Source organism: Micropterus dolomieu, linkage group LG17 (assembly GCF_021292245.1).
Source record: "Micropterus dolomieu isolate WLL.071019.BEF.003 ecotype Adirondacks linkage group LG17, ASM2129224v1, whole genome shotgun sequence".
NCBI classification, from domain to species: domain Eukaryota; kingdom Metazoa; phylum Chordata; class Actinopteri; order Centrarchiformes; family Centrarchidae; genus Micropterus; species Micropterus dolomieu.
Window position 1 is genome coordinate 16,078,910 of NC_060166.1, and position 14,427 is coordinate 16,093,336.

At 40.4% G+C, this 14,427-nt stretch overlaps 1 protein-coding gene across 3 annotated transcripts in view; it reads left to right on the forward strand.

Annotated features, from left to right (window-relative positions):
* lekr1 (leucine, glutamate and lysine rich 1) overlaps positions 1-14,427 on the forward strand; it is a 70,618-nt gene that overhangs the window by 42,412 nt on the left and 13,779 nt on the right. For all 3 annotated transcript variants that reach the window (XM_046074786.1, XM_046074788.1, XM_046074787.1), the window contains 3 exons: positions 1,033-1,114; positions 9,044-9,121; positions 10,526-10,729. In XM_046074786.1, coding sequence (XP_045930742.1) covers positions 1,033-1,114; positions 9,044-9,121; positions 10,526-10,729 — 364 coding nt within the window. The remainder of the gene's footprint in view (positions 1-1,032; positions 1,115-9,043; positions 9,122-10,525; positions 10,730-14,427) is intronic.

Below are 14,427 nucleotides of genomic sequence, written 5' to 3' on the forward strand. Positions count from 1 at the left end.
TTTTCTCTTGCGTGATACCCACTCCTGCCTGGAGCTGCAGTATGTCCAGCGCAGTCTGACAAGTTATTGGCTTGACATGAGGCCTAAATATTGCAGTTAAGCATTTCTTCCAGGTCTGTTTTTTAATAAACGCATTCACCGGCCTGGAAACCTGCTGTGTGCATGTGAATGTGCAGAACAAAATGACACTTCCTACCTCCAAGATCACAGCAGCTTCAGATTCAAGCAAGTAGAAATTACCCACATATAGCCGACAACACGCTCACTCTGATGTCTTCTTATAAGTTTCCATGAAGTAATTTTCTCCTCTGTTCTGTCATTTTTTTGATGACTACTATGTTTTACTTGTGGCCTATAGTTTTTTGGTTGTATCATTTCTGCGGACACACTGTGTCATGAATGGAGGAAACAGTAGCAATACAGCAGCTACTTTGGATCAGACACACAACAACAAAGCCTGCCAGACTGTGGTGTACTGTTTCATGGCTTCCTATGAACACAAATTTCCTCATACTACCTTCTTCTCAACACACTCCCCTCCTTCTACTCTTCCTCTCTTCCTTCTTCTCATTTTCAACTGCTTCCATATGTCTCAGTATCCTAGATTTTCTTTTCACACCTGCTGTTGTTGGCCACCTCTTATTTGTGGTACTATTTGTCTTTTTTGTGTTCCTCCTTTACCACCGCTTGTTTTGTTTCCCTTTCAAATCTTCTCACTCTCGTGGGTAGTTTAATTTGGTTGAGGGTTTCTTCCTTTGCTGAAGTGTGAAGTAACAGTGTGGTAAAACTGTGACTACTGTACCTGTCTGTCTCTTTTCTCCCCTGTGTCTGTCTGTGCCTGTAAATCATGCAGTATAGCATAATTTACAGTGGAGCCTCTGGTGACAAGTGTGGCTTTGAGCCAGTGTTATATACAGACAAGCTTTTGTAAGCTTTCACAGCATCTTCAATGTGTCAAATAAACTCAAATCTGTGTGTGTGTGTGTGTGTGTGTGTGTGTGTGTGTGTGTGTGTGTGTGTGTGTGTGAACAGTGCTAATAGAGGAGCTGAAGCATTCCAGTGTGGCGTTTCAGAAAATGAGAGAAGAGAAAGAGCACCTAACTCAGCAGCTGATGTAAGTGTCCACAGCATGTGGTAAAACACATACACACACATACACATTTATGAAAAACATGCGCATGCACAGATGGGGACGCAGGTGGATCTTGGTATGTGGAATATGCCCGGGTGAAGAACAGGTCACAGCAGGGCTTGGCTCTATGTATAATTTTCCTCAACCAATCAAAACCTTCTGAACAGCCCCACTGGTACCGCCCAAACCAGGAAATGCTCATGTTCCACATACCAGGCCTGCTAAGCTGCAACAACAGAGGATTTCACTTGTATACACATCACACAAAGGTCTAGTCAGGGGTTTAAGGCTTTAGAAAGAATATGCCCCTGTGGCTTTTGAAAATATGCTGATGATGAAACTATCATTTTCCATTTTCTGGCCCCCTTAAATCTGGACCTGCAGACACAAATATACATGCACAGACAGACACTGACACACACACTTAACACATACTGTACAAATACTCCTAGAAATGTAGTAAATCACATAAAGCAATGCCTTCAAACCCTTAAAATGTGCCCCAGCCGCAGCAGGTTTTTTAGTTGACATGACACACTCATGTCCTGCTGAGGTTGAATCATAATCACTTTGGTTTCCCTTAACGTTTTAGCGCCATCATCAGGTCAAGATATTAATCTGTCCAATGCTTTACGAAGAAGAATTACTTTAGTAATCCCTTGTTGGAAACACACACATTGGCTCGAAATACCTGCAAAATGAGTAACATTCCCATCATGCTAAAGAGCTAAGATGGCGAACATGATAAATATTATACCTGCTAAACAGAAGCATGTTAGCTTTGTCATTGTTACACTAGCAATTAGCTCAAAGCATTGTATCGTATAGTGTTGTTTATTCTATTTTCAAGCTTCAAATGGCGTATGTAGTTATTATGATACATTCAACATTTATTCAAATATATCAAAAAGATATTAGTATAGCAATTTTACCCCGTGTTGAGTTCTGACAAAAACTGTACAGTAAATTATGGCACAGCACAGGAAAATCTAAATGTTTCTATTGAGGAAAAACAGACTAAAAGCTAATGTACAAGGACAGAAGTACTCACTCCATGCTCACAGTATGCAGTGTTTTCTTTGTAACAAGTCGCTATCTACTGTTATCACAACTACAAGAATGCTTGAGCTGGTCACTGTTTAGGTCAAGTTTTGCCGTCCACTAATAAAAGTTACTTTTTTTCCCTCTCAAGAATTCATATTGGATAAATTATACCATATTTGGTCCTACCCTGACACTGGTTTACACAATACGGTGGCAAGTTTTTCAAATATTTGCACACATCCCACATTTTAAAAGACAGTGTTATTTTTAAGGAACAGGGAATGCTTTTTAATTTGGTGTTATAGTGATCTCATTCATAATATTTGAGAAATCAACCACTTCAGAAGCACCGACATGGACACAAATGGACAAACACCCACAGGCACACACACAAAAACAGAAAATCTCCCTACACATTAAGGGAGTAAATGTTAAATGTTGCTTTTATCTGATAATCGGAACATTAAAGGGCTACTTGACCTGACAGACTGCAGATGAAGCACTCATTTGTTCACTAATGTTAACTCCCTCTCCCTCTATAACTTCCTCATCTGTCTCTCTTTCTCTCCCCCAAATGTTTTTTGTCGTAAATGTAAACTTTGTTTTTGACCTTAGAAATGACAGATTTTGCTCAGTTTCTTTTTTTCTCCTCTCTCTGTTTGTTGTCAGTTTTAAAGTGCTGTTACGGGAAAGACTATCTGATGCAGTATGTGTGGTGGAGCTATGTCTAGAAGGGGTTTATTTGTAAAGAGACTAAATATAGATAAATATGCAGAAAATGTTGGACATAATTTATAGTGAAGCTTTTGAGTGTTTAAATCAAGAGAGACTTGACTGAGTGAACAGCATTCATTTACTGACATGTGATACATTGATATGAGAATGTGAAAAGTAATTTGGCAATTAGACTCCATCGTGATAATGTGGTATTGAATGTGAGTGGTGAAGCCGCAGAAGTGGTGGTGTTGAAGGGATGAAGAAGATGCTGGGGATCTGGACATTATGAGGAGTGGTCTTCTGCTGAGCTTGAATTGGGCATGGATCTGATGAGCAGGAGGTGAATGAGGTGGAGGAGGGCTGCAGTGACTTATAGTGAATGACAGACATCAGCAGAGGAGAGAACTGATTTAAAGTTTGATAGTGACTGAATTGTAGTGCTGATCATGGTGAAACCTGATTGGAAAACTAACACCCATAGTCAGCTGTTAGAGGGCAGGGCAAGAGAGACTGTAAGAGAGAGAGAGAGATAATTGTGAATAAGTAAAGCTCTTCCTGGTTGGACTTACACTAAGCTTCATTTAGTTTGTGCCTGACAGAATCTTGGTATCTTAGTACAGATCAGAGTATTTGTACAACCTGTGTGGTTATGTTGTGTTTTGTGCGTTGCAACGAATTTCATCCTGTTTCAATGAAACACAGTAACCCACATACAGTGCTCTGTATGAAGGAAAAAGTGGTGGTTTCACTGCAGTAGACTTCACTTCTGTCTGATAATCTGTTGACCCGGCAGTCATCAGATGAAAATTTAATTGCGTGCATAGTCAATCTTCATTTGTCTTAGTTTCTTATACCTGTATCCCCTCACATTTCCCTCTCTGTCACTAATTCCTTTACGTTATGAACCACATTTTGGCCACTTTTGATACCAGACAAATCTGTTACGTTCTCTTTCATTTTGTCCCCGTCAAACACGCTTTCTTATTTCATTCTTGTTTAGTTTTATAGTAAACTAATGAAAACATCTGGCTACAATCTGAGTATCAAGACTATTGTTACTTGATTTTTTAAAAAGTTGCTTTGCTTTTCCAAATATCTCACCCAACCAAAACAAGGAAAACAGAAAATCTTAGATTGTTCCCCCGCCCTCTGCCCTGCCACACAAATGTGTACAAGCCACTGTGTACTCAAGTTTGACTTCATATGTGTGGAATGTGCACGTCCATCCAATACAGGGATCAGGCTGAGGCGGGGAGGATGGAGGGGATGTTTGCAGTCGCACGCGACCCACACAGACATATGGACATATGCTGTAAGGAGAATCAGCCTTAAGGCCATGTTGCATGATGCGGTGTGTGTGTGGAGGAGGAGGAGGAGGAGGAGACGGAGGGTGTGTGCTTAAGTCTGAGACTTTCTTGCATGATAAGGAGCATGTGTGTGTAAAGAATTGTGGGGAGGGAAAAGAGTGGTTCGCGTCTATCTGAGCATGTCGACACAGCAGTTCCCTGTACAATATTTAACCAAAGCTGTACGCCATTTTTTGTGTGTAATTTAGCCAAATATGGACAAATAGTTATCCTTTACTTAACAATTTTTATTGTATATTTTTACATAATTACATAAAGGGTAATTTGTTGAAATGCAGTTTTCCTTTAGTCAGTGTCAGTCAGTGTGTCAGAGGACTTTGCAATTGTACAGCATATACAGATACCCTTATCTCTAGACCACTGGTTCTCATATGCTTATATGTACAGTATATGCAAGTACCATTATGTAAAAAGTAGACACAAGTAGTAATAGTATAAATACACACTGTTTTAGATTATGGATTATAGATTTTGGATTATGACACTAACCTAATTTTAATCTTAATCTGTGTTGCCAAAAATTTAAGGATAGAAATATTTATTTACAAAATGCCGTGGTGGAGGAAGTTTTTAGGTAAAGTGTTTGTAAAAAATACTCTGCAACAAAAATGTTACTTAAGTAGTAAATAGTACGTTAGTACTATTAGCAACATGTACTACAAAAGTACTCAATGCAGAATAAGGTTCTTTGTAAGTTTTTAGTATATATTACATTATTTGATCATTCATATATACCCATAAATGTGTATAAAGGTGCATTTTCCTGTTGTTGATGTGAAGCTAATGTTGTGGATGTACATTTTTATGTAACTAGTATCTGTAGCGGTCAAATAAATGTAGTGGAGTAAAAGTATAAAGTAGAGTAAAATACTCAAGTAAAGTACAATTATATTTTTTACCTGTATTTAAGTAAAGTTCTTGAGTAAATGTACCTACAATATATCCACCACTGACAAAGTATGGTAAACACAAACACAACCCATTGATTTCTCTTGCTGTCTCATGCGTGGCAGACTGTCATGCGAGGTCTAAAATGAGGTCCAGATGGGATGTCTGAGTTGATTGGCTAACCCTCCTTTCACTGTCCAGTTTTATGCTGACAGGTTGCCTGTTCAGACACCCTCTTCTACAGCCACTCTGTGTGCGTGTGTGTGTTCTGTAACCTTTCAGTCTCACTATCATACCGGCTCCAGAGTTTCCCAAACCTTTGAGGCTCGCTCAAGATCCAAGAACAAAAAGTACCGGTTTGTTTGTGTACAAGCAGTGTTGCCATGACAACTGCCCAACCTTTGACCCCCGCCTACATCAAACATCAGTTCAGCACCTGTTGCGCTTCTGTGGCGCCAGCCCCATTGCCTTGGAAACGCACATACACATATATTTCAGGGGCGGTCTGAGGACAGCTAGCGGCTGTGGAATCCCTCTGATCCTAGCGTGCAATAAGATAAGCGTGCCAGAGAGACACTCAAGGGCAGCTTGTTTTTTCACTATTTACACAAACACACACACTTACACCCTCTTCAGGATCTTCAATCTTGATTGTGCCCCTGAATATTCCTGTATTCACAATATTAGTACATGGACCTTCCTTGTATAATGTGGTGATCGACTTACAACTCATTCTGTTTTCCACTGAACTAGCCCAGGAGTTATAGGAAGCTTGCACAGTCTGCACTTCGCCCAAGGGCTTTTTGACAGCGTTTGTCAAAGGATCACAGAGATCGTCACAAACCACTTCCTGTAAAAGGTGTTGGGAAGCTTCCTGCTGCATTCTGATTGGCAGGTTGAGCTCATTCTTTCATCAGAGGATGAACACGTGGATCATCCAACACAGACGCGAGCCAGGTTGAAAGGATGGATTAGAGGGAAGCGAGGGCTAGATAAAAGACGGGATGGATGCGCTGAGCAAGGGAGGAGAGATGAAAGAGTGGATGATGGAATGAGTGAAGGTCAAGAGAGAGAGAGCAAAGGATTGATGTGATTGATGTGATACAGCTTGTTTTCATAAGGCTGATGCACGCTGACTGCTTTGTGCGTGTGCATGTACGCATTAAAGTGTGTCCCTGCATTGTGTGTCTGTGCCTGTGTGACTGCTGGGAGTGAAATAACTATTGATCTCAGGGTGTATCCAAGGACCTCGTTTCCCACAAGATCTTACCCTGCCATTTGCCTGACACATACACGCACACACACACACACTTTTCTCTCTGTCTCTTTCCCTAACCTCAGTCCTCTGTTTATCTCATGTTAGATCAAATCAATCACAGCCCTTCTGTCTTTTTTTCTTGCCTCTTTCTTTCTATCTCAGATTCTTTTTATAATGTCACTTCTGTTTTCTATCTCTCTCTCTCTCTCTGGGCTCTATTGTCATGTGTGCACATGCCGCACAAGAGATGGTATTTTCCTAAAATGCAGAGAGGTTTTTCCCTCCTTATGTGGCTGTTTGGTATTTTGGTGACTTGCCATGCACCACAGTGGGAGGAGGGCCTCAGCAGGGTGCCACTAGTACATTACAATTTCAGGGTGAAGAGTTACCATGTTTTGCGGCGTCTGCCACAGTTTACATTAATTTGTGGAGGCACACCCACATGTTTTGCTTGTCTTTTTCACTTTTATTATACAGGTATTTGACAGGTAGACACATCTAATTACACAGGGGGAAAAATATATTTTTCTTCTGATTATGGACAAGAAGGCAGAGTGAAGATTAATGCTTGATTCTATCAGCATCTCTCATCGACAACAGCTGACTAACTGTCTTTACAGCCAGCTGACGGCAACAGGTATGTGTTCCATCAGCAGTCTGTAATTTCAGTGACGGGTGTTGTCAAGCTGATTACACATGACAGATCCACTGTGGTTACCTTTATTAAGTCTTGTGCAACCAGCAAACTTCTTCGATCCTAAACACTCATGATTAATTATTCCACATGGTTTCTTAGTTTATGCAGTGCAAGTTATTACGAGCAGAATTCATGAGACAATTTCAACATCTCTCTCCTCTTTACCCTAAAACCCAGCAGCCGTGATTGTAACCTTCCCCTAATACACCCACTGATAATGTATGATAATAGATTTTTCCTAATCTCACCTTGTTTCCATGTGCACTCCAGGGACACCACATGCCTGCAGCTACAAAAATACCTAAAGTGCTCTACCACTCCTTCAGCGCACTGTGCACTTGCCTTACAGTAATTCACAAAGACAGCACCCTCTGTTTTACTCCGTTACATTTGCTCTTTCCCTCAACTCCCTTTTCACCTCTGAAAAAAAGAACAGGAGACCAGAGCATAAAGAATAGTGGAAACAGCAGCTGGGAGTCAGATATCATGTCATCTCTGACCTTGAAGACAGAAAGACGAGCGAGAAAGAGACGCGAGACTGGCCCGGCGGACTGTAAAGTACAAACAGTATGCTGTAGCTCAATAGGCAGACTTTAGGAGCACTTGGGGGCCTGCTCTAAATCACTAGTAGCTGTGACAGCATGGGAGGAAAAGAGGGTTAAAAAAAGAGGCCAAAAAGAGCATGAGAGAGAGAGGAAATGGGATGGAAATGTGTGATGAGAGTACAAAGCAAGGAAAGCTGATAACTGGTGCCAGACAGCTGTGAGTGTATTACTCTGATTATGTGTGTGTATCTGGTGCTGTGTCCCTATCTGTACTTCTGTCTGTCTGTGGCTAACTTTCACCGCTAAATGATGAAAATATGGCTATTATTATTTGAAAAATACTTCCAAAAATCATATGTGACTTCCAGCATCAGGATGTTTAGCCATACCTTATAAATGTTGCACTATTATTTTAACACTGTAAATGAACAAAAGCAAACCAGCCTACAATCTGGTATGGTATGATAAATTATAATTAATATAGTGATGAGCTGTACTGGCTGTTTTCACTGGATCCAGTTCAGTAAAAATGTAACAATAATCCCACACAGTTGTTGATGGGCAGTGAAAACTGGCTGTCTGACTGGGAGCTCAGACGTGCGAGCCTTCTCACTCTGTATCCTCATTGCGTGTGGCTGCAAGGTCACAGGGCTAGACAGCCAGCTACACACTCACACACACACAAACACACACACACACACACACGCACACACACACACACACACACACAAACACATTAACTGATCATGCCGCCAGAGAGGGGATTAGGCTGGGAAGCCGACAGGGTTAGGAGGGTTAGGCTAAAGTCTGTGTGTGTGGGTGTGTGCTCAGGAGGCAGGAGTACCACATACTGTCATGGCACGCAGAATTAGAACAAAAACTGATTTCCAATTTACTTTCTCAAGAGCGAGGCAGCAGCTGTACATGGAAGAAGAAAACATAGCTCAGTTTATTTACTTTGAATTTAGCAACAACAATAAAAAATCTACATCGAAAGTTGCTCACTAGTAAAATGACAATCAATTGTGTTGTGCAAGTCAAACGAGTCGTGATATACAGGAAGCTTTCTTGAACTTTTGCTGATCCCAGAAGAGGAATTCATTGTTAAGCTTGGCTTCTTCCACACTGAGATTCACAAGCGTAGGAGTGCAGAAAAGCAGTTGTATGGATTTGGTATCTTGCTCAAGTACTTTTCAATGACACTTGAAATTGAAAAACATACCGTGGGTGTAGAAATTATATTCCCCTATGCCTAAATGTGAAATGTATTTGCAATTAATGTGAGTTAAATTTTACGAAGAGAGGAAGGTATTACTCTATTTTCAGGTTATGTAATTTCCTGACTCAACAATTGGTGAAAATTGAGTGACCATGTCATGCACTTTGTGTCTCCAGGGAGCAGAAGAGACAGAGAGAGGAGCAGCTGTACCAACAGAAAGAATCAGAGAAAGAGCAGAGAGAAAATCTCCTCAGGTACTGAACTGTCTTTCTTTTTCTCTGCACTTTTGTTTTATCTCGTGATAAGTTCCCATCCCATCCCTTCTCCTAACTTTCCCACAATCTCTGTACTCATCCCACTCATTTTGCCCCAAATCATCCTTTTCTTTTCCCCATCTCCTTCCTCCCTGAGAGAGATGGGGATATTAATGTCAGCTGAGATCTGCTCTTGGATCAGTTGAGGAGATCTTAGGCTCCATAAAGTGCCAGTGACACAGCAGAGAGTCTCGTGTGAGGCTGGCGCAACAGATGGAAGCACTCCTTAGTTGGCGTGGAGTCATGTTTCTCACATACACTCATCTGTGCACAGAGGCACGCACATACTGTAGATATGCAGAGGCGCAGTGGTGCATCATGCTAATGCTCAGGCAGACACGTGCGCACACACCCAACCCACATGCGTATACCCACAGACAGACATATACACACGAAGCCTCTGATCTTTTCATGCAGGCGTTAGATGTATGTGGGTGTGTATTTTTTCACATGGTATCTGCTGGTATTCTTTTTCTAAGCCACTGGCAGCCTGGTGTGTTCAATTACATTGTCAATTTATTTCCCTTCCCACACAGCAGTCTCTGATCTCACCCTCTGGCTCCTATACAGCTCAACATATGATAGCACTCCACCGGGGGGTTGGAGGCTATTTCAGAAGACATGAGCTGTTGAGGGGGGGAGCAAAAGCCCCTCCCTGAGAGAAAATGTAATGGGTTACAATGATTCACTAAACTGTCCAAGATTGGAGACCATCGGTGGCTAAAGATAATGTTTATCTGGTCATGAAGCTTAGGTTTCTGCAGAGAAAAGTAGATGCTATCTAGTAGTTGCAGCTTTAAAATGATTGTTGTTTTAAATTTGTTTTTGTAAATGTCCCTGTAGTTTGTCTTTGTATATCAACCTAAAACAGATACCAACTGCCAGAACTCTGTGTGTGTATTTTCAGTATTACTTGACGTACCAAAGTTTACCAAGTCAGACCAACACGCCAGTGATTTGGTGCTTGACTTGTGTGGAAAGACCCGCCTGTCTGTTTAATAAAAAGAAAGCAGAATGTTTGAATATAGGGTTTGACCCAGTTTGTGTTTGTGTGTTGGTGTGTTAACTACCTGACTATAAGCGGCCTGTTAAGGTTGGAGAATAAACGGCCTCTCTCTTATGTAACAGGCTTGCCCTGACACTTACACTCATTTGTTGACCTGCCAGTATAGAATCACTGTGTGCCTGCAGGTTTGCGCTTTTGTGTGGTTATTCAAAACATGCATACACACGTCCCATATAGGACAGGAAAAATACTTCCTCCTAGAGTATAATATTACAGTATGGACAGCAACCATGTGTGTGTGTTTGTGCACAAGGTCATCCTCTCCATCTTTTCAACAGGTTAAAAGGGGAGTCGGAGGAAAAAGATGACAGGTGGTTGTCATGCCAACAAAGGTGCCACACCCTGCAGGAGCAGCTGTCGTCATGGCAGCAGAGAGAGGGGCAAACAAACAGGAAGTACCGTGCAGCTGAAGAGGAAGTGACACGACTGAGGGAAGCTCTGGAGAAGGTCCAGCAGGAAATGAGAGAGCTGAGGAGAGAAAGGTCATAATTGTGATATTTGTTGTTTACATCCACTTCTATTCAACTCCACTCTATTCTATTACAAATAATGTATACATTTTTTTTTTGTTTTCCCTAAAAAAGTAAGAAACGAATCTTGAAGCTTGAAATGTGTTTGATGCTCTTAAAATTTAGGGGGAAAAAAGTAACCGGCTGGTACACAAACTGATAAAAAACGTATTTTCTCAATTAGCTTCTTGCCGTGTGTGATGGAGTCTTACATGAACACAAGATTTTCTGCCAAAGTTGGAACAGTTTTGGTATTTCTCTTGAGAGAAATTTGTTTCTGTGCTCTTCTCAGTGATTTGAAGTTCACTTACTGTCACATATTGGAAAACACCAATTTTGGATCATTTAAATCAGAAACCTAAGACCGCTGGTGGGATTTCTGGTTATTGTGAATCCATTTTTTTTTGTGTTAAACTCTTAAATACCTAATAATAATTATAATAATAATACAGATGTTTTCTTTTTTAAAGATTATTTTTATAGAGAAATACTTACATATACCAACATTTTCCGAACAGGTATTTATGCTAACGTTAACTATGCTAACAGTTACAAATGAGACAGAAACAAAATATGAGACAGCAGAGATTCAGTCAGAGTTTACTATTATCACATTGTGTTGACTTTGGTGTACTTGTCCTGGTCAAAGCTCGTCAGAAACCAATGTCATATTGGGTTGAAGTGCCGAACAAGTAAAGCTTACTGGGCTTCAGTGCACCACTGTTCCACCGCAGACTGGTGGCTGTCTAAATGCTTGTTTGATAAATAAACTGTTTTGTTCTAGTGTTAAATATTTACAACCCTTTTGAGTCTGAGAGGACATGGGCTGAGTGCAGGCAGGAATCCTTTGAATGTGGGTAAATCTAATAGTTGGGAGCGCTGCCCAGTCTCTTATGTAAGGTACCTCTCCCTGTGTAGTTGGCTCACACTGCCCAGCATGTTGCTCAACAACCTTGCATTTACTAGTGTTTATTCTTGTCAATACTTGATTTAGATTTTTTTGGGGGGGCTACATGTCCCTGATTACACTATTTGCAGATAAAGTTGGACAGAGCTCAAACCTCAGGGGAATCATCTTATTGCCTCCAGATTGTGCTGTCAAACAAACTGACCAGCTTGTGACCAGCAGCTAACTCAAAAACAAACAATTTGTTGATTTACTGTGCAACCAACTTTACCGTGCAATAAACCATTACAACCAGAAGAACCATAAATCCATCTCAGATAAAGCTACGCTAAGTGTGTATTTACGCACAAATATGTGCCTTTCACTACTGTAGTTAACAGAACCTCCCCCCACATCTCTAGCATACCTGCAGTAATCAATAAATAATTCAACAAAGACTCCTGACTCAAGCAGACTGAAATGCATTAATTTTATTAGTTTTTATTTAAAAAACATTGTGTTATGTGAATATGGTTACAGTGAGTGTCTGGGTAAGCAAGTATGAAATTGTCAGTTGAAAGACACTTGCAATTTGTCCTTATGAAGGATGGTTAAGTTTCATTGATAAGTGATTTGTGTGTTTTATCATTTATTTGCATCTAACTGTTAATTTCTATTTATTTTGAGTAGAAAATCCCCATAATGCATTATTACTGTGAAACGGTGAAACAAAAATGAAAGATTAATCATAGAAAGTACAAATGGTCATGGAAAGCCATATTTTATAGTTGTTTACAACACAGCTGTCTGACCAAGTGATAAATTGAGCACTGCGGCACTGAAAGAAATGTGTACTGTGGAGCAGGAGAGCCAAATAGATGACAACATATATATTTTTATATGCAGTATATCGTATAAATTTATGGGACAGCACTGCAGCCTATGACCTTCATCGTGGAGTTGGCCTCACATAGGAAATTCTCCTTACGACATCTTGCATAACAGTTTTTTTTTTTTTTTTAAGATGTTGAACCCTCTCCTGTGTGTGTGTGTGTGTGTATGTGTGTGTGTGTGTATGTGCTCTCATCTTTTCATCTTTGGTTGATTTGTTCTTTACCATTAAAAGTTTCCTTATTGCCCTGCACAGTCAAACTCACCATTCTGTGGCCTTTCTATGATTTGGCAAGGAGAAACAGCAGTGAGCATTGCGTAATGAAATCAAAGTGTTATGATAGGAAGGGATTACAGGACATTTGTGAGTAGGTCCTTTGATTTAATAATTCTTTTGAACAATCCTTTTAAAGAGTGTAAAAAAGAATAGCATTCTGTTTTTTTGGTGCAGTTTATTAGAGGTGATAGTTTTGATTGAAATTTATGAGCCAATTTATTCCCAAGAAATTGCATTGTATCTTTGCAAATTTCTAATTGAAATATAAGAATAACCCCCAAAGCGCTAAAATCAATGGTAGACTTGAAAGTGAAAGGATGCCCCTCTAGGCTCAAATAGTTCAAATTTTCCAGTTGATCTCATTATTTAAATAAATATGAAAGGCTTGGTGGGACACAAAGAGACACCCAAGCCTGTTTCTCTGCAGTGTCCTCAGCTGAACTGAGTTCAGTTGTTGGAGGTCTAGTGGTCAATGTGTGTGTGTGTGTGTGTGTCTAAATGTCCTTTCTTCAGATGTTCAGAGAGGCTCAGTGAGGAAAAGGCTGGATTACTGACTTCACTGTACTTACTCTATGTCCCGACCACAAGCATTCACATATACACACACGTGCACGCACACACATTCCAAGGATGTTTTTTTTCTCGTTATAAAGTCAAGAGATGTGACTACTTGCACTGACCTCCAGCGACCCATGAAAGGACACGCTGTTCCCTTGTTCACAGATTTATCCTACACTTATACAGTATTCATCACCACTTCTCGTGTGCTTCATATTGATCTTATCTGATCTCATCTTTCTCCCCTTCTAACCCCCTGTCATCTCATTCACGCACACCCCCAAACACACACTCCAACCTCTGTGCCACCCTGTCACTGCGTATCGCTCTGTTGCATGATCGAACCTGAAACAAGTGCTATCTTTCCACCGGGACTCGTTTATGCAGTGTTTCTATTGTAACTGTGGTAAATTGTTTTGTAGAGTTAAAATAAATTTAATACTGAGAATATATCCCTTGTGTAATAAGCCCTTTGCTGGGCTAATGTGGGTTAATGTAGCCTTGAAAACTATTTATCTTCTGTAGGAGGCTGTGGGAAGAGAAATTATAGCTATATTTCCCCTTTATACCCATGTCATGTTTAATCTACTATATGGCTTTTGCTGCAGTCAGGTGTCAAGAAAGTCAAATACTAATACCTATAAGTAATTTTCTGACTCATTTATATTGTGTAAAGTAATGAGCTTTTTGCAGACATTAATGCTAATGATTGTTCTGGTTTATACTATACTGTATAGCAAGTATATGTGGTTAAATGATAAGAGACACTATACAAGGGTCCATAGCTAAATAAAATGTGTACATTAATTAAAACAATTAAAAACTGCTGAAAAAGGTCACTCAGTCACAATAACAAAGCTAATTCCCCCTGTTGTCTGTAGGTTGACTGGGACCTGCAGCTATGAATCTTGTCATGTGGAACAACGCAGATGTTGATGAAAACCAGTTGTGAAGTGACAGTGAAGAGACAAGCTTGGTAACCAGCAGACAATGGTTTCTTTCCCCCGAGGCCAGGGCGGTGGGATTGAGGGACGGAAGAAAGTGAGAGAAAGACATAGG